The sequence below is a fragment of the Thermobia domestica genome, chromosome 8 (genome assembly GCF_964235325.1).
Source record: "Thermobia domestica chromosome 8, izTheDome1.hap1.1, whole genome shotgun sequence".
Lineage (NCBI taxonomy): Eukaryota > Metazoa > Arthropoda > Insecta > Zygentoma > Lepismatidae > Thermobia > Thermobia domestica.
Window position 1 is genome coordinate 60190308 of NC_137461.1, and position 20191 is coordinate 60210498.

Below are 20191 nucleotides of genomic sequence, written 5' to 3' on the forward strand. Positions count from 1 at the left end.
ATGATTCGGCGTCGATTTCCACTTCCTTCGTTTTTACGTGAACTGGAGGCTGTGCTGCAAGAAGAATGGCTTCAAATTTCACTCACCACTATGCAGGACTTGTATCAGAATTCAAGTTGTATTGCGTGCTAAAGACGGACTAGCACTGCATTTATATAAGATGTTCCGACTTTCAGAGGTGTTTCTTTTATTTTGTACAATACGTATATATATCTTTGTGATTTTTTTTTTTCGTATAGTAACCCTAAGTAAAATGCAGAAGAAAGGAATTTAGACGAAGACGAAGATATTATGAAAAATTTTATTGACAAAAATCATGTACATAATTAACGAATTCTCACAGCCCACTATTTTTTTTTTTTTTCTACAAACAAAATTTATCAGTTTGTAAAACATCTGTGGATAATTGATAACTCTTCTTGAGGAAAAATCTATACGTGAGGCAAAATTAGAAACTAATTGACAGTTCAAAAGCATGTAGAAATTTGTATTAAGGAGAGACACTACGCCACAATGTTATAGGTGGAATGAGCACAGCGAACGCCTCAGGGGAATATTTAGATTGGCAACAGGACGACAGATGCTACTCCAAATGTCAGTTCTTTTCTTATTTTGCTCCGAGTAGTTGTATTTAAATACCAGTATACAATCAGGTGTAATCAACTTTTCTTCTTAATATTAAAAAGATTGATGAACTCTTTTTTTCTGTCCTTGTACGTTTTAACGACGTTTGTCATCATCTTCTGTACGGATCCTTGAGGAAAGTTTTACGTTGTTTTGTTGACTTACATCGCCGTTAACATGCCTACACTGTAGTAAAATTATTATACTTCGATGACATCAAATACAAACTTGAATTTACCTCAAAAGAGTGGAGGAATGTTACCGATAATCCGATATCCACAATGCAATGTCAGAATTTTTTAGAAGATTGCGACAAACCGTCATTGAAACGTATACGGACAAGATTAGAAAAAAAAGGTGCTAAAATGAGTTCAGTCTATTTAATATGCAATATGCATCGTATCGTTCCTTAAGAAATTTCCTCCGTAATATTATTGTGCACGAATTGCGTTAGAATCAATGTAATGTTTTTTCTTTTTCTTTTTTTCCAGTAAAAACTAAGTTCAGTTACGCATATACTCAAGAATTTCCTTATCGTACAAATCACATACTTGAATGTGAGTTTTACCTACTAGAGAACTTAGACTGTTGTCTGATTGTATATCAGCCGTACAGGCCACTTCTGCAGCTGATTCAGGATATTGGTCATGATGATCAGTTATTGGCTTTGGCGTGGAGAGTTGTTAATGATAGTCTACGGACTGACGTGTGTCTCCTGTATCCGCCATACCAAATAGCATTGGGTAAGTAGCCAGATATTTTTACCAATATGTATGTTAATCATAAAGTATATGTGTGATTTTAAGTTGTTGTAAAACTTAAGTATAGAATCCAAAGAAAGCATTCAGAACGTCATTAGTAAAGGTTTATCAATCTTCCTAATAAAATCATTTATTGCTGTATTTGAACGCTATGCTGATTTTATTATCTTTAATCCAGCTATACTTACACTATCTTTACCACTGACATCATTATAGGAACATGTAGCATAGACTCTTCAGTGTGTATATATATATATATTATTATATTATATTATGTATAATTGGAAATTTTACAAGTTTATAATAATTATGTAACCGCTTTCCGGATCTGCCCCTGCGTAGTAGAAATACCATTATCATACATATAGTTCAGAAAATGAGTGTGGTCTTTGTTACTCACTAAAATCTCACCGTGAAAAAAACGTTTCACATACATGTATTGGTGAACGATGAAAGACTTTTGCTCTAATTCGTGGAAAAGAAATCGTTACCAACAGTTCCCATCGAAGAAAAGAAATTATTTGCGTCGCAAAAATAAAGTATAGAACGAAATATAGTTTCCAAAATATACAGAGCGTTCACAAAAATTACTTATATAACCTGGTGACGATTATAATTGCAGTGTGTACAATTAAGCAGTAAATCGTTGATATATGAAATGAAAATGAAATATTTCAGTTTAACATCCCACGATTATGCCCTTTTATCCTAGTCTTAAGGCAATTAAGGCAAGTAAATAATGACGGAAGCATTGGTGTAATGAGAAAGTGGAAGGAAACGGAAGTACCCCGAGAAAACAACACAGTGTTGTCCATCACAAACTTACTTGACCAGGGATCAAACCAGAGATCCCACGTTCCAGAGGTAAGCGCTTTACCACTGAGCCACCGCCTTCCCCTTCATTGATATATGTATCTTTACTTCCTTATTAGTAAATTTATTTAACACTGAAATTTTCGTGGTACTTGCTTCTTTTGCCTTTCAAAAAGGAAAGTGAAATTTTTGTACAATTCTCAGATAGTATTATTTTGTAAAAATAGAACAATTTCAGGTCTTCGTTTTTCAAAAGTATTTGAACGATTATATGTTTCAGAGTAAATACGTTTCTCAGTTCAAATCTCTGAAATGATTAATTATTGCTTTTACTTAAGTGCCCCCTATGCGACAATTATATAAAATATTCGCATGCACATCATGTTCTGATAGCAGTTACACAGTTGAATTGTTTTGTCTTCTTACACATTATCTGGTGATACTAGTTTCCTTTAGTTAGAGTGCCAGATGGGACTAGCAGACATTAAGTGTGATACATTTACTTCAGACAGTATGCCAACCCGCTTAAGAACTTTTAACAGTCTTTTTACTTCAAATTCTGATTTTATCATTGCGCTTTCATGTGGAGCCTTGTTCAAGGAGGATAAAAATAAGAGTAAGAGCAATAAAAACCTCAGGGAAATATAACGAAAAACTCACGGGATAAGAGCAGTGATGATAAACTTTGTCCTATCGATTGCTACAGTTACTCGTCAAATGATAAAATATCTTCACTGCTTTTCCCCGGTGAGTTCATTCCTTTATCTTTCCTTGATGTTTTTTTTTTTATTATTATTATTATTTATTTATTAATAATTCATGAATAAGACTTCAAAGAAGAACCGAAAGTATGAAGGTGGAAGAATTTTTCAGGAATCAGAAGTTGAAGTAAAAAGAGTGATACGTTTGCACCTTTTACTCCCCCTATTCTATATTCCATCTATTATTGTTATGGCATTGATATTGACATTTCCACTGAACTCCCGATTAATCAGTAGGAGAGGTAGATTTTTTGATTTTCCTCTTCAATGATATTTCGTCAGTCATGATTATATTTGTTTCTGTTTCGTGCAAATAGTTACGAGATTCTTGGGAATAGCAAATACCTTAAACCCAGTTTCAGCTGTAGTTCAAAAAATAAGCACAGATGTTGTATCCAGAAATTATGAATTATTCCTATACCATTTCGGTCCTCTCTGGAACCCTTCCTAAGTAACTTTGCTCTTGCCGCTTTCTTTGCTTTACAAATTCAGGATCTCCGTAAAACCCTTTAAATTGTAGAGTATTTCTTGTAGATTCTCACACATCATTTCTTGAAAATTGAATTTTTTAATATCTCTTAAAGAAAGTACTTTTCGAGGATAAATTTGCAAAGTTAAAAAAAGCAAGAAGGAAGTTACAAAGGTATCAGAGAGGGCCGAAATGATATAAGGAGAAATGATCATTTTTGGATGCAAGTTTTTTAAATTATAGATTTGTGTACTATAGCGTCCATTAGTAAGTATTCAATTGCTGTAACGTTAAGATTAATATAAATGCATTTATGTATTTTTATGTTTAGAAAAGCTCGGTTAAGTAAACCTTAAAAAATAAATGGGATATTTCCATTTAAAAAAAAAAAAAAAAGAAAGAAAGAAAGAAAAGAAAAGAAACACTGACCAAAGCTTAAAACACACTTTATTTTAAATTATAATTTGTAACTGTTTCGGATATGTAACATATCCTTCTTCAGACACTATCGAAAAAAAAAATATTTTGTTAAAATGATCAGTCCAAAGCCATGGATAGTCTCACTATCGAAGATTCCATTTTTTACATAAAGGAGTAGTTATGTTTCAGAAACCAGAAGTACGAAAATATATTTGTAAAGGAACGAGAAGTACTACTACCCTACTGCTTTCACAACCAAATGAACTCTGCTTGAGCATGCAGTTCTTCTTTCAGCCATTCACAAAACACTTTCAGTCAGTATATTTCGAGTAAATATCCTTAGTTTTATATGATCTTATGAGAGTACCCAAGTGTTTCAACTTTTGTTATGTTTGGCTTTTCCTCATGATTACAGATGATTACTTGAAATATATTGACTGAAAATTTTATTTTTAAATGATTGCAAAGTAGTAGAGATAATATCCTTTTCTATCAAAAACAATTATGTTCAGATCCAGCAAAATTTAACAAAATTGATGTCCTCATGTCTACAATACTTTTTTGTACTTGAAACCAATTAAGGGTAAGTTCATGTATCATATTATTATTAAATTTCCTCAAACATGTCATGTACACAAATATATTGTTTCGAAGCTTGCACCCTAAAATTTGAAAAAAAAACTATGAATAAGTTTATGGAAAGCCTGGGAAAAAGAGAAACGCAGTTAGATTAAATGGGTTTTACGAAAGAAAATTCCCCACTGGAAGTTTGCCGAGAACTTCTTTAAAATGTCACATTTATCCAGCTATGGTTTTGTACCTGCCAAACTGTGATTTGGTTTTCAGTATATTTATTGAACATAATTTTCTTGGTTTAATATGTGTCTAATATCGTTAAGTTTTCAAATCCTACTTTACTACTACTACTTCTTCTTCGGAGCATTTTCCCCTTAGCTGGGGCAGGTTTAATTCTACTCTATTACTATCACATCTAAACGAACTTTACTTGTATTTGTAATTTAAGCTCAAGAAAATTAGCTTTCAAACAGATTTTCAAAACCTTTGCGGACTTAAACGTTAATAGGCTTTATATGTATCAAGCCTATTAATATATATCAATTTCAAATTTTTTTCATGGAAGTGTTTCTACCTTCATACATGTTTAAGGGTTTTCTCTTATTAACGAGAATTCTAGATCTGTGTATTAAGACTTCAGAGTCGATAGGCACTCAGATTTCTAAACCATAAGAGTGACCTTGCAAATATTAATTCGTATAGTATTATTTTGTAAGCATTGAAGGACCTGTTGTTATTTACCAAATAAATCTTATTGTTCCGTAACCCATCCCAGAGGTTCCGGATTCGATTCCCCACGATATACACAAAGATGATTTTATTTATTTATCTTTTTTTCTTTCAATAATTATTGTAGTCTCAAGACTCGAAGAGCACGCTGTTTGTTGTTTTTGTTTACCAAAAAGTAAGAAAAATTGGTGGAGAAATAAATGAAACCTCTTGATAGCTTTTCGTATTCGTCAATAAGCAGGAAGTAATATGTTCATGTATTAATATAAAGGGTATTCAGCTTATAACGGGTATTAATATAAAGGGTTTGATTGGTATTCAGCAATATGGTTTCACTGTAACTAAAAAAGGGCACAAAACCGTGACTGTAAGTTCTTCTAATTACACAAATATTCTTATCTTTAAAATAAAGAAGAGAGCTTGAGTTAGATTTCAGTTGGTATTAATAATTAATTTCATGCATAGGTTGTCTCCAGATTGCCTGCGTGATCCTTCAGAAAGATCTGAAAGCATGGTTTGCCGAACTCAACGTAGACATGGAAAAGATCCAAGAAATTGCAAGGTACCTTGTGAATCTTTTTGAATTGTGGAAAGCCTACGACGAGAAGAAGGACATTCAGGCTATCATAAACAAAATGCCTAAGCCGAAAACACAACCTAGCAGGTAATCTACATATATATATTTTTGTTCAACTTAAATCCATATGTATACGTTTCTAATGATGATGCCATAATACATGCGATATGCTTAACCATGCATTTGATCTTAGTTGAGCACATATATCAAGTATGCTCACTATTTGGCTGTGTTAGAAAATGTAACTAAAGTCATGTTTACTATGTGATATAAGTATAGTTCCTGATATTAAAAAAAAGTCCATAATAAAGTTACCTGCTTGTATTATTGATGTATGAGGAAAAGTGATAAAAATCATGTATACTTTATGACGCTGTTATAACAAGTGAATAAATCAAGTGGTATCAAAATTATTTGTTGTTTTCGAAAAACCTGTATGTAGAAGATATTAGTTCGGAATATTTTCTGAAACGTTCCATGTGATTTTTATATACTTCTTCCAGCAAATTTACACTTCAGTATTTTTATGATCACTAATCTAAATACCACACCTTCGAAAAATATTTATAAGAAAACATATATTTAACAGAATCGCATAGTAAGATTATTTCACATTATTTAAAAATCAGAAACGTAAAATGATCGTTTTCGCCGAATATGAATTCCGTTAAATACCGGTTTCATTGTGTGCACATATTTGTGCATTACATTTTTAAATAAAATCAATGATTGCTTCTTCGGTATTACTTGTCTATTTACTTACCCCATTAATATACAAGAAATCTCGAAGATAAGGTGAAAATTTGCTGAAGGAGGCGTAAGAATCATTTTGGATAAATTATAGTTTCAAAATAACTGTAAAACAGAAGATACACGTGAAATTTTGAAAACAGTGTCGTAGAATTTGAAAAGTGCTATGAAATATAGTTGTAAGATTTTCCTATATATTTATACCTGAGAATTATGTCATGATCATAGCAACTTGACACATTTCCCAGCTGTAAATAACGTTCCTAAAACTCTTAACACAGTATTTCATAGTATTTTCAAGTTATAGGATAGTGTGTTCTCCGAATTTTAATTCCACGCTTTGTTTCACAGTTCTTTTCAATAATTAAAAAATAAAAATAAAATAAAGTCTTAAAATTTCATTTTGTGCATGTGCGCGATTGGATTCCCAGTGAGGTTTAAAATCGTGAGGAGGAATGTTCACATCTCTTGCTTAAATCATTACAAAAGTCATGAAAAAATGTTTACCAATTTTCTACGCGGGTAACAATTACTCGTCTGAAAATGGTTAGACGCCTATTTCACAACAGGATTTCTTGTAGCATGCTTTCACGTTATTAAAATTTTCTTTATCGATCTGATAGCTGCGGGTTTGAGTTCCTGTATAGATGTTTCGAAGGCTGGCTCTGTACTCATTTAACGTAAATTGGGTGCGTTTGCCACATAAGTCTACTAAACTAAAATGTCTACAATGCAAAGTCCGTGAAATGAACAAAGATTGTGAGAAGCCTTTAAGAATCCGATAAGTATTACAATGTTTAGTAGTTTCTGTAATCTTACACTGTGCCAGTTTTACATGTTTTGCTGGAAAATTGATACAACTACGAGACCATAGTAACACTGATAAATCAGTGGAAAGCTAAGTAAAGATGTAGATGAAACTCTTGGATTTTGATTTTTCAGTTGAGTTAGTGCCGATTTTCCTAGATGCAAAAGAGCATGGCTTCCTCTTGTATTTATAGATGAATGAATGTTAGTGAAGAGGCAGGTTCATTGAGTAGTTTTGTGGAAATTAAAGTAATGTAACTACCATTAGTACAGGGTACTTAGCACTAAAGAAGGTGAAAAGTGAAGACGAACCTGAGAGGTATACCTTTTTTATATCGAATGTATTGTACGAGATAGGTTATTTATCAGATATATCTCAAACCTTTCTTTGGTGCTAGAGACGATTCCTTACGCCCTGGTAATTATTGTGGAACGCTTATGACGAAATTTGACGCTACTAATTTACCACTCGTACTGCAAGGAGTGATACTCTAGTGGGTGTGTTTGATCGGTTGTAATCGTTTTAAATGATACAGTGTGAAAGAAAATCGAACTGTTAGGAACTGTATCTGATCTTAAGGATGTAAACTGCACACAAATTACGTGATCATCATAGAAGCACGCAGAAAACGCGAGTTTAATAGAAGATAATCTCGGAAGCACCGACCGGGATAAATTCCAAAAGAGATCAGAGAGTAGTAGTTATAACTAGCAACCAATCGCAACTCGGATATGACGAAGAACCCGACAACTTTTGTCACCTGTAGCAACTCAGCGCCACAATAAATTATTGCAAGCGAACTTAGTAACAAATGTAAAATGCAGTACAGTCGCTGTAGTCCAAGTTGAGTGAATACCTATTTCAGAAGTGAAAGAATGTGACAGGTTAGGAAAGAACTGAAAGGTGCAGTGATCCCTGGTCTAGTAGTAAATTTTCTATATTAATTTCATTGCTTCTGTACTTTTACACAGGATTTGGTTGAAAAGAATAATAAAGCTAGGAAAATTCAATATGAGGAAAGGCTAAACAAATTCGATTTAACAGCTATCATCAAATGATATGGATTTACAGTTTCGCGACGTGAAAGAGCAATTTAATAGATCTCGATTTTGAAAGCGTTTAATGCGCTTACATGCACAACCCAACGAAGAAAGCTGTCTATAAGGAAAATCAAAGATAGCAACCAGGGCCTGGAGTTGAACGGTATTAACCATGTTATGGCATATGTTGATGTAAATTTAATAGGATATGACAGGAGAACAATAGAAAGAAATGCAGAGATTTTATTAAACGCTTGCAGGGACATGCATTTAGAAGTAAATGCAGAGAAAACTAAATACATGGAAGTGTGTCGGGACCGTAATACAGCAAATTATAGATGCGTTAAAATATTAAATAATTCTTTTGATAAAGTGGATGCTTTCAAATATCTAGGATCAATATTAACAAACGAAAATCATATTCACGAAGAAATTAAATGTTGACTAAAAGCAGGGAATTCATGTTATTATTCAGTTCAAAATCTCTTTCCGAGGAATTTGAAGCTTAAAATATATAAAACGATAACCATGTCTGTTGTTCTATATGGTTGCGAAACATGGTCGCTTACTCTGAAAGAGAAACTTCATAACGAGGAACTACATAATTTATACGGTTTACCAAACATTGTTAGGGTCATCAAGTCTAGGAGGCTGAGGAGGGCAGGTCATGTAGCTAGGATGGAAGAAAATAGAAACGCTTTCAAAGTCGACTGGAAGACCAATCGTAAAACGACCATTAGGAAGACCTAGGCGCAGATGGGAGGACAACGTTAAGATGGATCTCGCAGAGATAGGAATACAAAGTAGAAACTGGATCCAGTTGGCTAAGGATAGAAGTCAGTGGAGAGCTTTTGTGAACGCGGCATTGAACCTCCGCGCTCCATAAGCCATAGAGTTAGTTAGTTATTAAACCAAAGACTTACTATATAAAAAATGAAACTAGTTGAAATTTTAGCCTAACATCCCGTAGATACTTGCAGGAAAAAAGAATCATACGATAGACGCATATATGTAATGATGAAAGAGTTAGTACGGGGTAGCCAGAAAGTCCCTTAACACCTGCACTTATTTCATCCCTACATTAATAATACATACAGTTATTTGTCCAAAGTTTCCGTATGTGCACCTCCATGATCCTCTGCACAGCTTGATACGCCTCCATGTCTTCCTATTCATTTGCTTTAGCAGCTGCGGTATCCAAGATGGGAGGCTTTCAGCACACACACCCGCAGAGTATCATTGTCCACTTATCGGTTTCTGACCCGTGATTTGATGATACCCCACAGGGCATTGTGTGGTGTCGTAAGGTCCGGACTTCAGGGCGGCCAAGAATAAGGGGCTGGTGAATTTGAGGACCCATATCCTATCCACCGGCCAAGGAACAGTGCATTCAGGGTGCAACAGCAAGTGCGAAGTAGGCGGGAGCTTCATTATGTTGGTAAACAACTGTGTTGTTGATGCCCAAATTCTGCAGCTATGAAACAAGTCAATCACGCAACATCTCCACAAAGTACCTGGGTATGAACTTCAATAAATAGCACATTCATCAGAGAAATGAGCAGGAAAGGTGGGGAAGGCCTCCAACAAGATCGTCCATGCTTCCTGCCGGCAGTTTTAAGTCATCGTCGATTACTTCATTGATGGCTATTGGTCAGAATGCGTGCATGCAAAAGTCCATTTTCATGTGGAGCTGCATTGTGCTACTGCCAATTCCTGGTTTTGTAGGACGCTTTCTAGTGGACTTGCAAGGTGAACGCAACTTGATGCAATAACTTCTGTACAAGTTTCCTTTCGGGTTGACGATCAGGACGATGGACATCCAAAACATTTCCCAGGCGAGAAGCTTTCTTCTTCCACGTGATCAAAACCTGACAATTTGATGGCTGCTTACTGAACTGTTCACGAAACCTATCCATCACGTGCATCATATTTTCGTTGTTGTACTTGCCGTTCATGGACGCACCTCCTCTAAAGCGAAGTCAGTAGTTATCTATTGTTGTTAACCAAACATTGAAAGACGAGACAATGAACTGGTCAACGCACAGGCTTTATTCTCCTACCTCCGCGGGCAGTCACGCGGGAATTCACGTGAGGAGGACTGTTGGCGTATCAATGGTCAGGATGCGAGGTTCAAATCTTAAGTGTATCTTAAATTGTTACACGCATTTAGTTCAGGTGTAAAGGGATTTTATGGCCACCCTGTAGAATAAAGAGTGAGAGGAAATTGGATTTCCGAGAAAACTCGCGAACAGGATTGATTTTTAAATCGATAGCCATGAAAAATACAGATACTTATCAATTTAATCGAAACAGTCAAGCAGCGACTGCAGCGCTGGGCTGTTAGTGATGATATGCAAGGGCCAATCACGTACTATGCGAGAAGCAGTAAAAGGGCAGTGTGCAATGAACTGATCAGACTGTGATAGTGTTAAATGGATTATGACCACTGTGATTTCAAAGAGACCAACGTATTGGCGCTTGGTAGTGTGGTATAAGCGTGACGAAGGTAGGAAGTGTGTCGCGAGGAACAGTGTCCAAGTTGAAGATCTACAAAACTCCCGGCAAAACTACATCAGCGAAGAGGAATAGTGGTCGGAAGGAAACACTCAGTAACGAGTCCTGCAGAGCATTAAAGTAGATTCGTCAGTCAGAACCGTTGTGACTGCAGTACAAGTGACAGGAAACTCAAGCAGCACCTACCACAGCCTGTATCAACAATCACAATCCGCTGTGAGTTACGACTTGGACGTACGAGTTGCACGCTAGAAAACGCTAATAACGGACTATCACGCTTTAGCACAATGCCAATGAAACCGCGAATACGCAACATGGACCGCTGATGACTGGAAACCTGTTATATGGTTGGATAAGCCATCGTTCACCTTATTTCAAATCACGGCCCTGTTTATGTGTGGCGAACACCCAAAGAAGCGTGTGATCCGCAGTATTTCCTCCCAACCGTGAAACATGGCGGTGGCTCTGATTCTGCGGGACGATATCCTGGTTTTCAGTTGGTTCCAAAGTGATTATGTCGCCATTTACGGGAACCATGTGCATTCCATGGTCCAGATATTTTGGCCAATGACGCTATATTCCACGGTGATAATGTATCTATTCACACACACTGGAGCTGTTCAGCGTAGTTTAGGGAACATTGAACACTTCCTTTGGCGCGCCTAATTCCCGAACCTGAACATAATTGAACATGTATGGAGACACGAATCTGTCGCAGATTTCTGCTTCCGTCCTCTCTCACAGAAATGAGTGATGCACTGCACGCGGAATGATGTAATATTCCACTTGCTACTATTCACGATCTGTATGAATCGATTCCGCGTCGGGGGGCCGCGGTGGCTCAGTGGTAGAGCGTTCACCTCTGGTGCTTGGCGTCCCGGGTTCGATCCCAGCCCCCGCCAAGTGAACTTTGTGGTGGACAAACACCGTGTGCGTGGGTTTTCTCGGAGTTCTCCCGTTGCCTCCCACTTTCTTCATTCCACCATTTCATTCATTACTCATCATCACCGTCTTCTTTAGCCTAACCGGCATAACCGTGGGACGTAAAACTCACAGATTTCATTTTCATTTTTTTTCCATTCCGCGTCGCATGAGAGCTGTTCTGATGATGGTAAAAAGTGGTTCAATACCATATTAATCTGGCAAGTTGCACTCTTTTGAGGTGTTTCCATTGATAAGTATCTGTGTGTATGGAAGACGTTGACCAACGCGAACCCTACAGTGTTTAATCGTCTCTGCATATAGCGTGAATAGTTAGATCGAAATATCTAAGATAGCGGGACACATCGCTTCCATGGGAAATACGCTAAGTTCAGAACCTTAGTTGACAAGCTTTTGTCCAAGTCTGTCTACAATCTGAAGATAAATTTTATGGAGATTGCGAATGATTTTTTTTTTTTTTTTTCTTAAGCTATACAGTTAGTTAGTATTGGAATATAAACCACAAAAACTTGAAGAAATACAATAAAGAATAGGAGATCCGTTGTGACTAAATGGTTAGCTGCTTTCCTGGAGTGCAGTAGATCTAAGTTTAATGTCCAGTACATGTATGTGTGGTTAGATCCTACGTTAATCTGTGAAGAGCCACATCTCATATACCCTCGGTGCAAAAAGGGGCACCCACTCACACTAGTGTAGTACACAGCATTACGATATTGATAACTAATTTTTACATTAGACTATACAGAATCCCTCAGAAAAATGTGTGCACTCTTTGTCATCCTGTATCAGGATACAGGCGTTGACAATTGTTCTGAAATGTGAGTATGTTGTAGTATGGTTTTTCCCCAATAGATATCGTCATTGTCAATTATTTTCTCAGTTAAAATTATGTTGTAGTACCGTTTTTCGCTGAACATATGGTACTGTCAGCACGATTAGTGAGATAAGAAAATGGCAAGAGCACGCTTGACGTTCGAGCAGCGCAAGTAAGTTTTGAAGTGTTTTATCAGGTTTGGGAATGCCATTGAAGTAGAGACCTGCACGGGCCGAATTTTTCGGCCCGAGCCCAATACAGCCCGAACGTACCTAGGCCCGGTCCAGCCCGGGCCCGAAAAGTTTAAGAGATTTTCGGCCCGGCCCGATAAGTTTTTTAAAATTCTTGGCCCAAGCCCGGCCCGGGCCCGATAAATTTTAAAAGTTTTTGGCCCGATAATTTTTAAAAAAAAAAAATAGCTCGAGCCCCAATCTTTCTCAAAATTTAGTACTAAATTTGACCTAACCTCAGAAACCTTTTCTAAACTCTGGTTTACAACCTGACGCTTGCCTCTCGAATGGTACCATTGCCTCCTAGAACTTTGCCTGTCATCGAGAGAACAAAAACTCCATTCCCTGTAACAAAAATCTAACTTAATTGATTTTTAGCATAAAGTGAAGATGGCAATATTGTTTAGCGACAGGCAAAACATTCCCACCCCTTCTTGTTATATTTTGAGTTCAGCGAAGGTCAAGGTCAGAGCTCAGTTTACCTCATAATGCCTGCAATCCTCTATAGTGAAAGTGGAGCCGCTAAGCAACACAAACTGTAAATAGCTATTGCATTCTTTGTAACATTTTTCACGAACACATTTCTTCAACGTTTGGATTTATTCCAATTATCGTTTAACGAAAGTTAGTAATTATTAAAGAATTGCAATTGATCGCCCCAGCCCAGCCCAAGCCCGGCCCGGCTCAAAGAAATAACAGAGTCGGCCCGCCCAAGCCCGGCCCGTGCAGGTCTCTTCATTGAAGTAGAGCGTCAGTGGAGAGGGATTTAATGAATTGTTGACAAGTTCGAGGCGCATGGAACGATTTGTGAGATATTCACAAATGAAGATCGGGAAGAACGCCTACTGCAACAAGTCCTGCTTCGTCGGCTCTCGTGTTGGAGAAGCCTTCGTCACCACAGAAGTCTGCTATGCAATGTGCACGGGAGATGGGAGTTAGCACTACAGGTGCACGACGAATTCTGAAAAACGCTAAGTGAAAATGTTACATTCCGCGATTACTGCATGCCATTGATGATGATCCTGATCGTCGAATGCAATTTTGGGAATGGTATCTAGCGATGAACAGTTTGTAATGAAGGTAGTGTGATCTGATAAGACCCAGTTTAAACTAAATGGAGCAGTCAATCGACATACCTGTATTAACTGGGCACCGAAAAATCCGCAAGACCATGCTGATAAGGCAGTCATTCTACCAGGGTTTACTGTCTGGTGTGAACTTACAGCTCGGGCTTTGATAGGACCCTTCTTTGATGGTACTCTCACTGGAGAAGTGTACCTGCAAATGTTACGTACATTAATTCTACCAGGTGTACGTGCGATTTAAGGAGACGATGAGGTCTTCTACCAACAGGACGGGACCCCACCCCACCATCATCTAGAAGTACGAGCCTTCCTGGATAACAATCTGCAGGAACATTGGATTGGACGAAGAGGGCCCGTTGAGTCCCCTCACCGTTCGCCAGATCTTACTCCCATTGACGACTTCTTGTGGGAACTGTGGAAGATGAAGTGTATCGAAGTAAGCTGCGCACGTTCGAGAACCATCGCCAGAAGATTACAGAGGCATGCGCATCGGTCCCCATTGATACATTGACCGCTGTAGCTGCAGGGACCGCTCATCGTTCTGTTAGGTGTTTGGCCGCCAACGGCCAACATTTTGAACATCTAATGTAAACATATGCTTACTTGAAGGTTTGTAACACATGTTTGAACAATAATTAAATGTAACTAAGAAATATGATATATAGGTTTTTTCTTAAACAGCGTATACATTTTTCTGGTGGACTCTGTATATCAATAAAGTAGTAATTGAAATATTGAATTCCAATACAAGTACTTAATACATTTGTATATATGAAGTATTCGTACCGGAACAAATATTTTAATTACTACCGTATTGATATATATATTGTATGAAATATTTGTATTGGAATCCAATATTTTAATGACCTTATTCTGTGTAGTCTAATGTAAAAATGGGTTATCAACAACGTAGAGAACATGTACATACTGAGGTAGTTTCCAATATATATAGTGACGATTTCACACCACCATCATGATACTCTATTTGGTGGGCTGGCATTGGTTTCCAGTGGAGGACACTGGCATATCCTTTCGCAACCACTCGTCACCACAGGTTTTTTTAGAGGTTGTTAAAATGCGGAGTCTATTGTGCCAAGGCCCCTTTGAAGAAACTGAATCCTGGGTCTTTTAGTGTCATTCAACCTCTCTCTCTCTCTCTGTCTCTATTTTATATTATATTATATTATATTATATTATATATATATATATATATATATATATAAAATACTTTTTTTTAAATTACACCCACCATCTTAGATATTCTTCAATTATGGTGAACATGTTTGTTAACTCAGACTGTGAACACCGTATAAATATATCACGTACATGTTGCAGAGTTTCTGTGTAACAGTCATTACAAAATATAAAAGTGGCATATTCAACAATTCAAACAAAAATCATAGTAGAATTTCAACTACTGCACTTGGAAACATAATTCTTGTGTCAAAATAAGCGCTGATTATTGCAAATTTTAGTATTTCCATTGCTGTGAGATACAGTTTTATAGATTTTAGTTTGTTTTTATAATCGTATACAGTTACGCTAAAGTTTAATCACTAATATTTTAAGGAATCGCTCTATCTTGAAAGTTCCTAATTACTGCACATTAAGTACCTAGTTACAAACAATAAACACAATAATTATTTTGTAGAAATAAGAGATGGTTAAGAAAAACCCTTCAATTCCACATTGCGTACTAGTATGCTCTAATACATATGTTAAGTTTCAATCCTTCAGTGCACTTAAAGTTTAGTAATATGTCTTAAACTAAGAAATGTGTTACTGCGGCCATATTTTTCGTTCCTCCTTCCGCATCTCTCAAGTCTGGTCTCGAAGTCTCGCACGAAATTCGAATATTTTGTGTGGATATCTTAGTAAAACACCCGTACTCATTTTTCTTTCATTCAGAAAGTATAAAGCCTCGAATGATTTCATTTTATTGTACGAATAAAATGAAACTATTTTACCTTAGTTTCCATATTATGTTCCTCTTTGGAATCAATGTCTTCCCTTTATATATTCGCTGGAAATGTGCGAACTACTACTGGGCAAATGCAGTTTCGAATAGCAGGTGCGTGTGAAATTTTGACATAAGGAGTTTTAAATAAGATGTAAAAAAAGTCATACGCGCCTTCTATTTGCAACTGCATTTGCCAAAAAGTTCGCAGAAGTCCCAGCGAATGAAATACAGGAACAGAATAAACTAATTCCAAAGAGGAACTGAACACACAATCTAAAGTAAAAGAGCTTCATTACAATTATCTCTTATGTGTTCTTTAACATCTCCATTTCACCCACACGCTGCTCTAACCTAAGAGCTTCTCGTCCACATTACTGCCTATTGCTGCTGTAAAGTTCACATCATTACAGCACACTCTAACGTCGATACTCCGCTAAGTGGTGATCTGCCAGAAACGTAGAAATTTTGCACGTACCCAATAGCATTATAAAGCAGAGTATACTAAATGAAGGGTACAGGAGAAATACATGCAAAGTCACATTTCGTATTTTTTTTTAGGAGAGCGGTTTTAAAGCATGGACAAAGCAGGTTCTTCCTTAATCGTTTACAGAATGCGATCAAGCTGGTACTTTCGCAGTGTTGTGATACTATTGGTAAGATGCCGCCTTTAGCTGTCTGAAGGGACAAATATCTCAAAATCATGTAATTTGGACTTGGCATGTTTTTTCCTTGTACCCTTTCAATGAAGAAACGATAGTTGCTTATGCACATTTGTTCAACACTTTTGATCTACTTGTTGCTCTTTTCTGGCAATAGCTTGTGCTAGTAAAGTACAGTGTTGCTACGTAATTGCTATCGAGTTGCTACTGCCTGGTTTCAACAACCGTAAAAGAGATTTAGAAAAACAAGCAGCAATGCGATGAAGCGTTTCCGATTTTAATGTTCAATAAAATTGCAACAAGGTATTTCTAACACATCGATTGTATGTTACTTTTCTTGACAGTGCAGGCCCATGATCACTTTTGCTCTTACGTGACACACGTCTAAATAAGAAATTGTTTGTTTCAAAAGTGCAGAACTTTATCTTAAACAACGCTTGGTTCAATGTGTGGATACTAAGGAACTTTGTTGTTAACCATTATCCTATTTACGTATTGGCTCGTTGTGGTAAGATTTTTTCTAAGGGGTACCTTAAAAATAGTTCCCTTTAGTCTCTACACAATTCTCACCATAAGAACATGTACATCTTTCGATTTGTTGTGAGAAATAAGCTGAAATACAGAAAGTTGTTCGCTTTATATCCAACCATATTTGACGGATACTCACCTTAAGAGATACCACGCCGCCATTAGCGATCATGTTCTGTTGGACCCCTAGCATTGTGGACTGTCACACGGCATCGCAGTTTACATTGCAGCAAGCTCTGGCGAAAGACAGGCATGGGAATTCTGTCCCACTTCTCCCTGGACGCTTTCCATGCACCATCTAGCGGGCGGCAGTGTTGAAGACGACGTTTCAACAGTCCAAGGATGAATTCCTAATTCCTCTGCCATTTCCTGATAAAAACGTAGTGATCTGGCGGTATGGCTCGAATCCTTGTCCGTATGGATCATCACCTGGTTCGCGTCCATTCCATACAATTGTGGGATGTCTCCCATAGATATTTGTCAGATTGGATTCTTGGAAGTGTCTTGCATTCACCTTCACGTATTAACCTTGCGTATTAACAACATACCCTCATATTCGAATCCCGTAACAACCAAAAATCGCAAAGGAAACTTCACTGTTGCGCCCATTGCCGTCAGTGTCACGGTATGTGATCGTCCGAATGTGACCACCAGCAGTGAGATGGACATACGATGCATCCCTTGTGACAACTTTCTTCCATTTGAGACCCTCCAGGTACTTTTCATACAGTTTCCTGCAGTTCGTCTTACCTTCGGCAATGTGACGCTGTAGCAGGTGGTGTACACGGGCCTTCCGCACACATTTCAACCTGAGGCGCTTGTGAATTGTTTTGTTCCCAGTTGACGGTGCGAGGTGGAATCTGTGGCCCATATCATGTTGCGTCGGGAAATTCTCTTTCACGCCAATCGACAGATCCCCCTTAGCACTGTGGGTGTACTTTGCTTGCAGCCCCTCTGGTGGTTTTCATGGGTGAAGTTTCGCAAGGGGAGCCTGTTGTGTGTAACGGGCCAAAATAGCTTTCGTAGTAGTCACTCCAAGTGTTAACCCATTCTCCCGACAGTTTCACAATGCGTAGTACGAAAACAGCATGGGAAAGGCCCATTACGTAACTCCCAATACCAGTTGATTTTCTGCGCCATTTGATAACACTTACCTACCTACAAGGTCAGACACAACCATGCTTCCGCCAGCAAACCCATGATACGTCAGATGGCAGAGCCGAATCGAAAATGGTCTGATATACAGCGTACAACCTTGTGTAGTAGTAATCAATGCTTAAAGCTTGACAATTTGTTTATACAGTGATTCAACAACAATAGATATTCAGTATTATACATTTTGAATTCGACACACAACGTTGAAGTGTTTGCCATAACTGGATCTTGGGCTCAGTTGGATTTTTTTCTAACTTTGGTTAATAAATTCTAACCAGATCCATAGTATAAAAACTAGAGCACTCGTTTGTGAGCGTGATCTTTGGTTCAAACCCTGTTGGTACTTCATAATTGTTTTGATCTAATTGAGAGTATAACCTAAAGACATGAAGCATTAAAACAATGAATATCTATCAGTGGTAGAGTACCTCTGGTGCGTGGGGTCCCTAGTTCGATCCCAGCTCCGCAAAATGTGCTTTGTGGTGGACAAATACCGTGCGCGTAATTTTCTCGGGGTTCTCTCGTTCCCTCTCCCACTTGTAAGTCTAGGAGCCTTAATCAAAAGGAGTACCATTTTTATGTCAGAGCTAAAATCAATTATGTATAAATGTGATTGACTGTATTGGAATTTAGTGTCCCGTTCAATACCAAGGGTATATAAAACGTGGACCATAATATGGGATCTGAACCACATGAGCTCCAACTGGGAATGAACCCGACTTTTTACGCCGAAAGTGCGTACGCTTACCATATAGCTGCGAGAGGGTTTAATTGTGTATGATCATTGATTATTGTTTCTTTTCTTTAGCTTCCCAAACATTTATGTACCGTTGTTTGGGAAACTTGAAAAAATCTTTCTTGTGTTCATTAAGGTACTGGATACATAATTTTCAGTTTCGAGCATTTAGCACCATTGTAGTACAACTTCATATCTTTAATAACTCCTTGTTATTCAACAAGACTAGGCTGATATTCAACAAAACTGTGGGACCTACCGTAGGCGGGTCAAGACTTCATTTAGGAACTAATATGTGCGCTATCCAAATATTTAAGTTTCAGAATCCTAAGATATTCATGTAACAATTTTTATAGAGGGGGTTTGGCTACGGGCAAGTAATTTGACGTACTCACCAACTACCTCTATAAAAATTGTTGCGGAAGTACCGCAGGATTCTGAAACTTGGTTATTTCGATAGGGCACATACTAGTTCCTAATTGAAGTCTTGACCCGACTACGGTAGGTCCCATGGTTTTGGAGCTAAAGCTCATTTTTTCATGTATTCGACAGCCTGTAACTCCGAAAGGAAGCATTTGTGCACCTAGCTTGGTATATACTTTTTGTCTTATCTTGGTGTCAGGAATCACCTCACAAACATTGTCGGTGTTGTTTTGAGACACCTTATATATATTCTAACTTGGGTAATTCGAAACATTGAACAATTCCTCTTGAAAACTGGTAAAAAAATTGTGAGTACATTGAACATTTGAACTTCCTGCCAGTATAATTCGAAGTAATTACAGTTCAAGAATATTTAGTATTGGACATATTGCAAACAAAAGAATGCAGTTTCAGCTGATCTAAAGTTATCCAGAGGCAGCCGTAGGAATAACACAAAAACATAGTGATCTGATAATGATAAAGATGAATACAAGATTAGCGATGAAGGAAAGGAAAGAAAGAGCATGTGGCAAACTCATCTGAAGCTTCAGAAATGGTTGAAAATTTAAGAAGATTCGTTTATTGTGAACCAAATCTTACTAATGAATATTTTACGCAGTAAATGAAATTGAGGAGTTTGTTAACCTTGTAGAAACAAACAAATCAAAGCAAATCAAGATTTTGAACTTTTGTAAGTGAGAACACGTAATTAAGATTGCTACTTGTGTATGTGTTTTTGTGTCTTCAATTCAATATATTTAAACCTGCATGATACGTGTAGCCTGGTCAGAATGACTGTCATCACCGTAGCTAGACA

At 37.3% G+C, this 20191-nt stretch overlaps 1 protein-coding gene across 2 annotated transcripts in view; it reads left to right on the forward strand.

Moving 5' to 3' along the window:
• Positions 1 to 20191, forward strand: part of CycC (cyclin C) — a 63597-nt gene that overhangs the window by 33070 nt on the left and 10336 nt on the right. The window contains exons 4-5 of one of the 2 annotated variants that reach the window (XM_081768512.1): positions 1116 to 1367; positions 5619 to 5817. In XM_081768512.1, the coding sequence (XP_081624638.1) occupies positions 1116 to 1367; positions 5619 to 5817 (451 nt within the window). Of the gene's footprint in view, positions 1 to 1115; positions 1368 to 5618; positions 6141 to 20191 lie in introns of those variants that run through there. The other variant, XM_081768513.1, reaches the window with a different exon arrangement.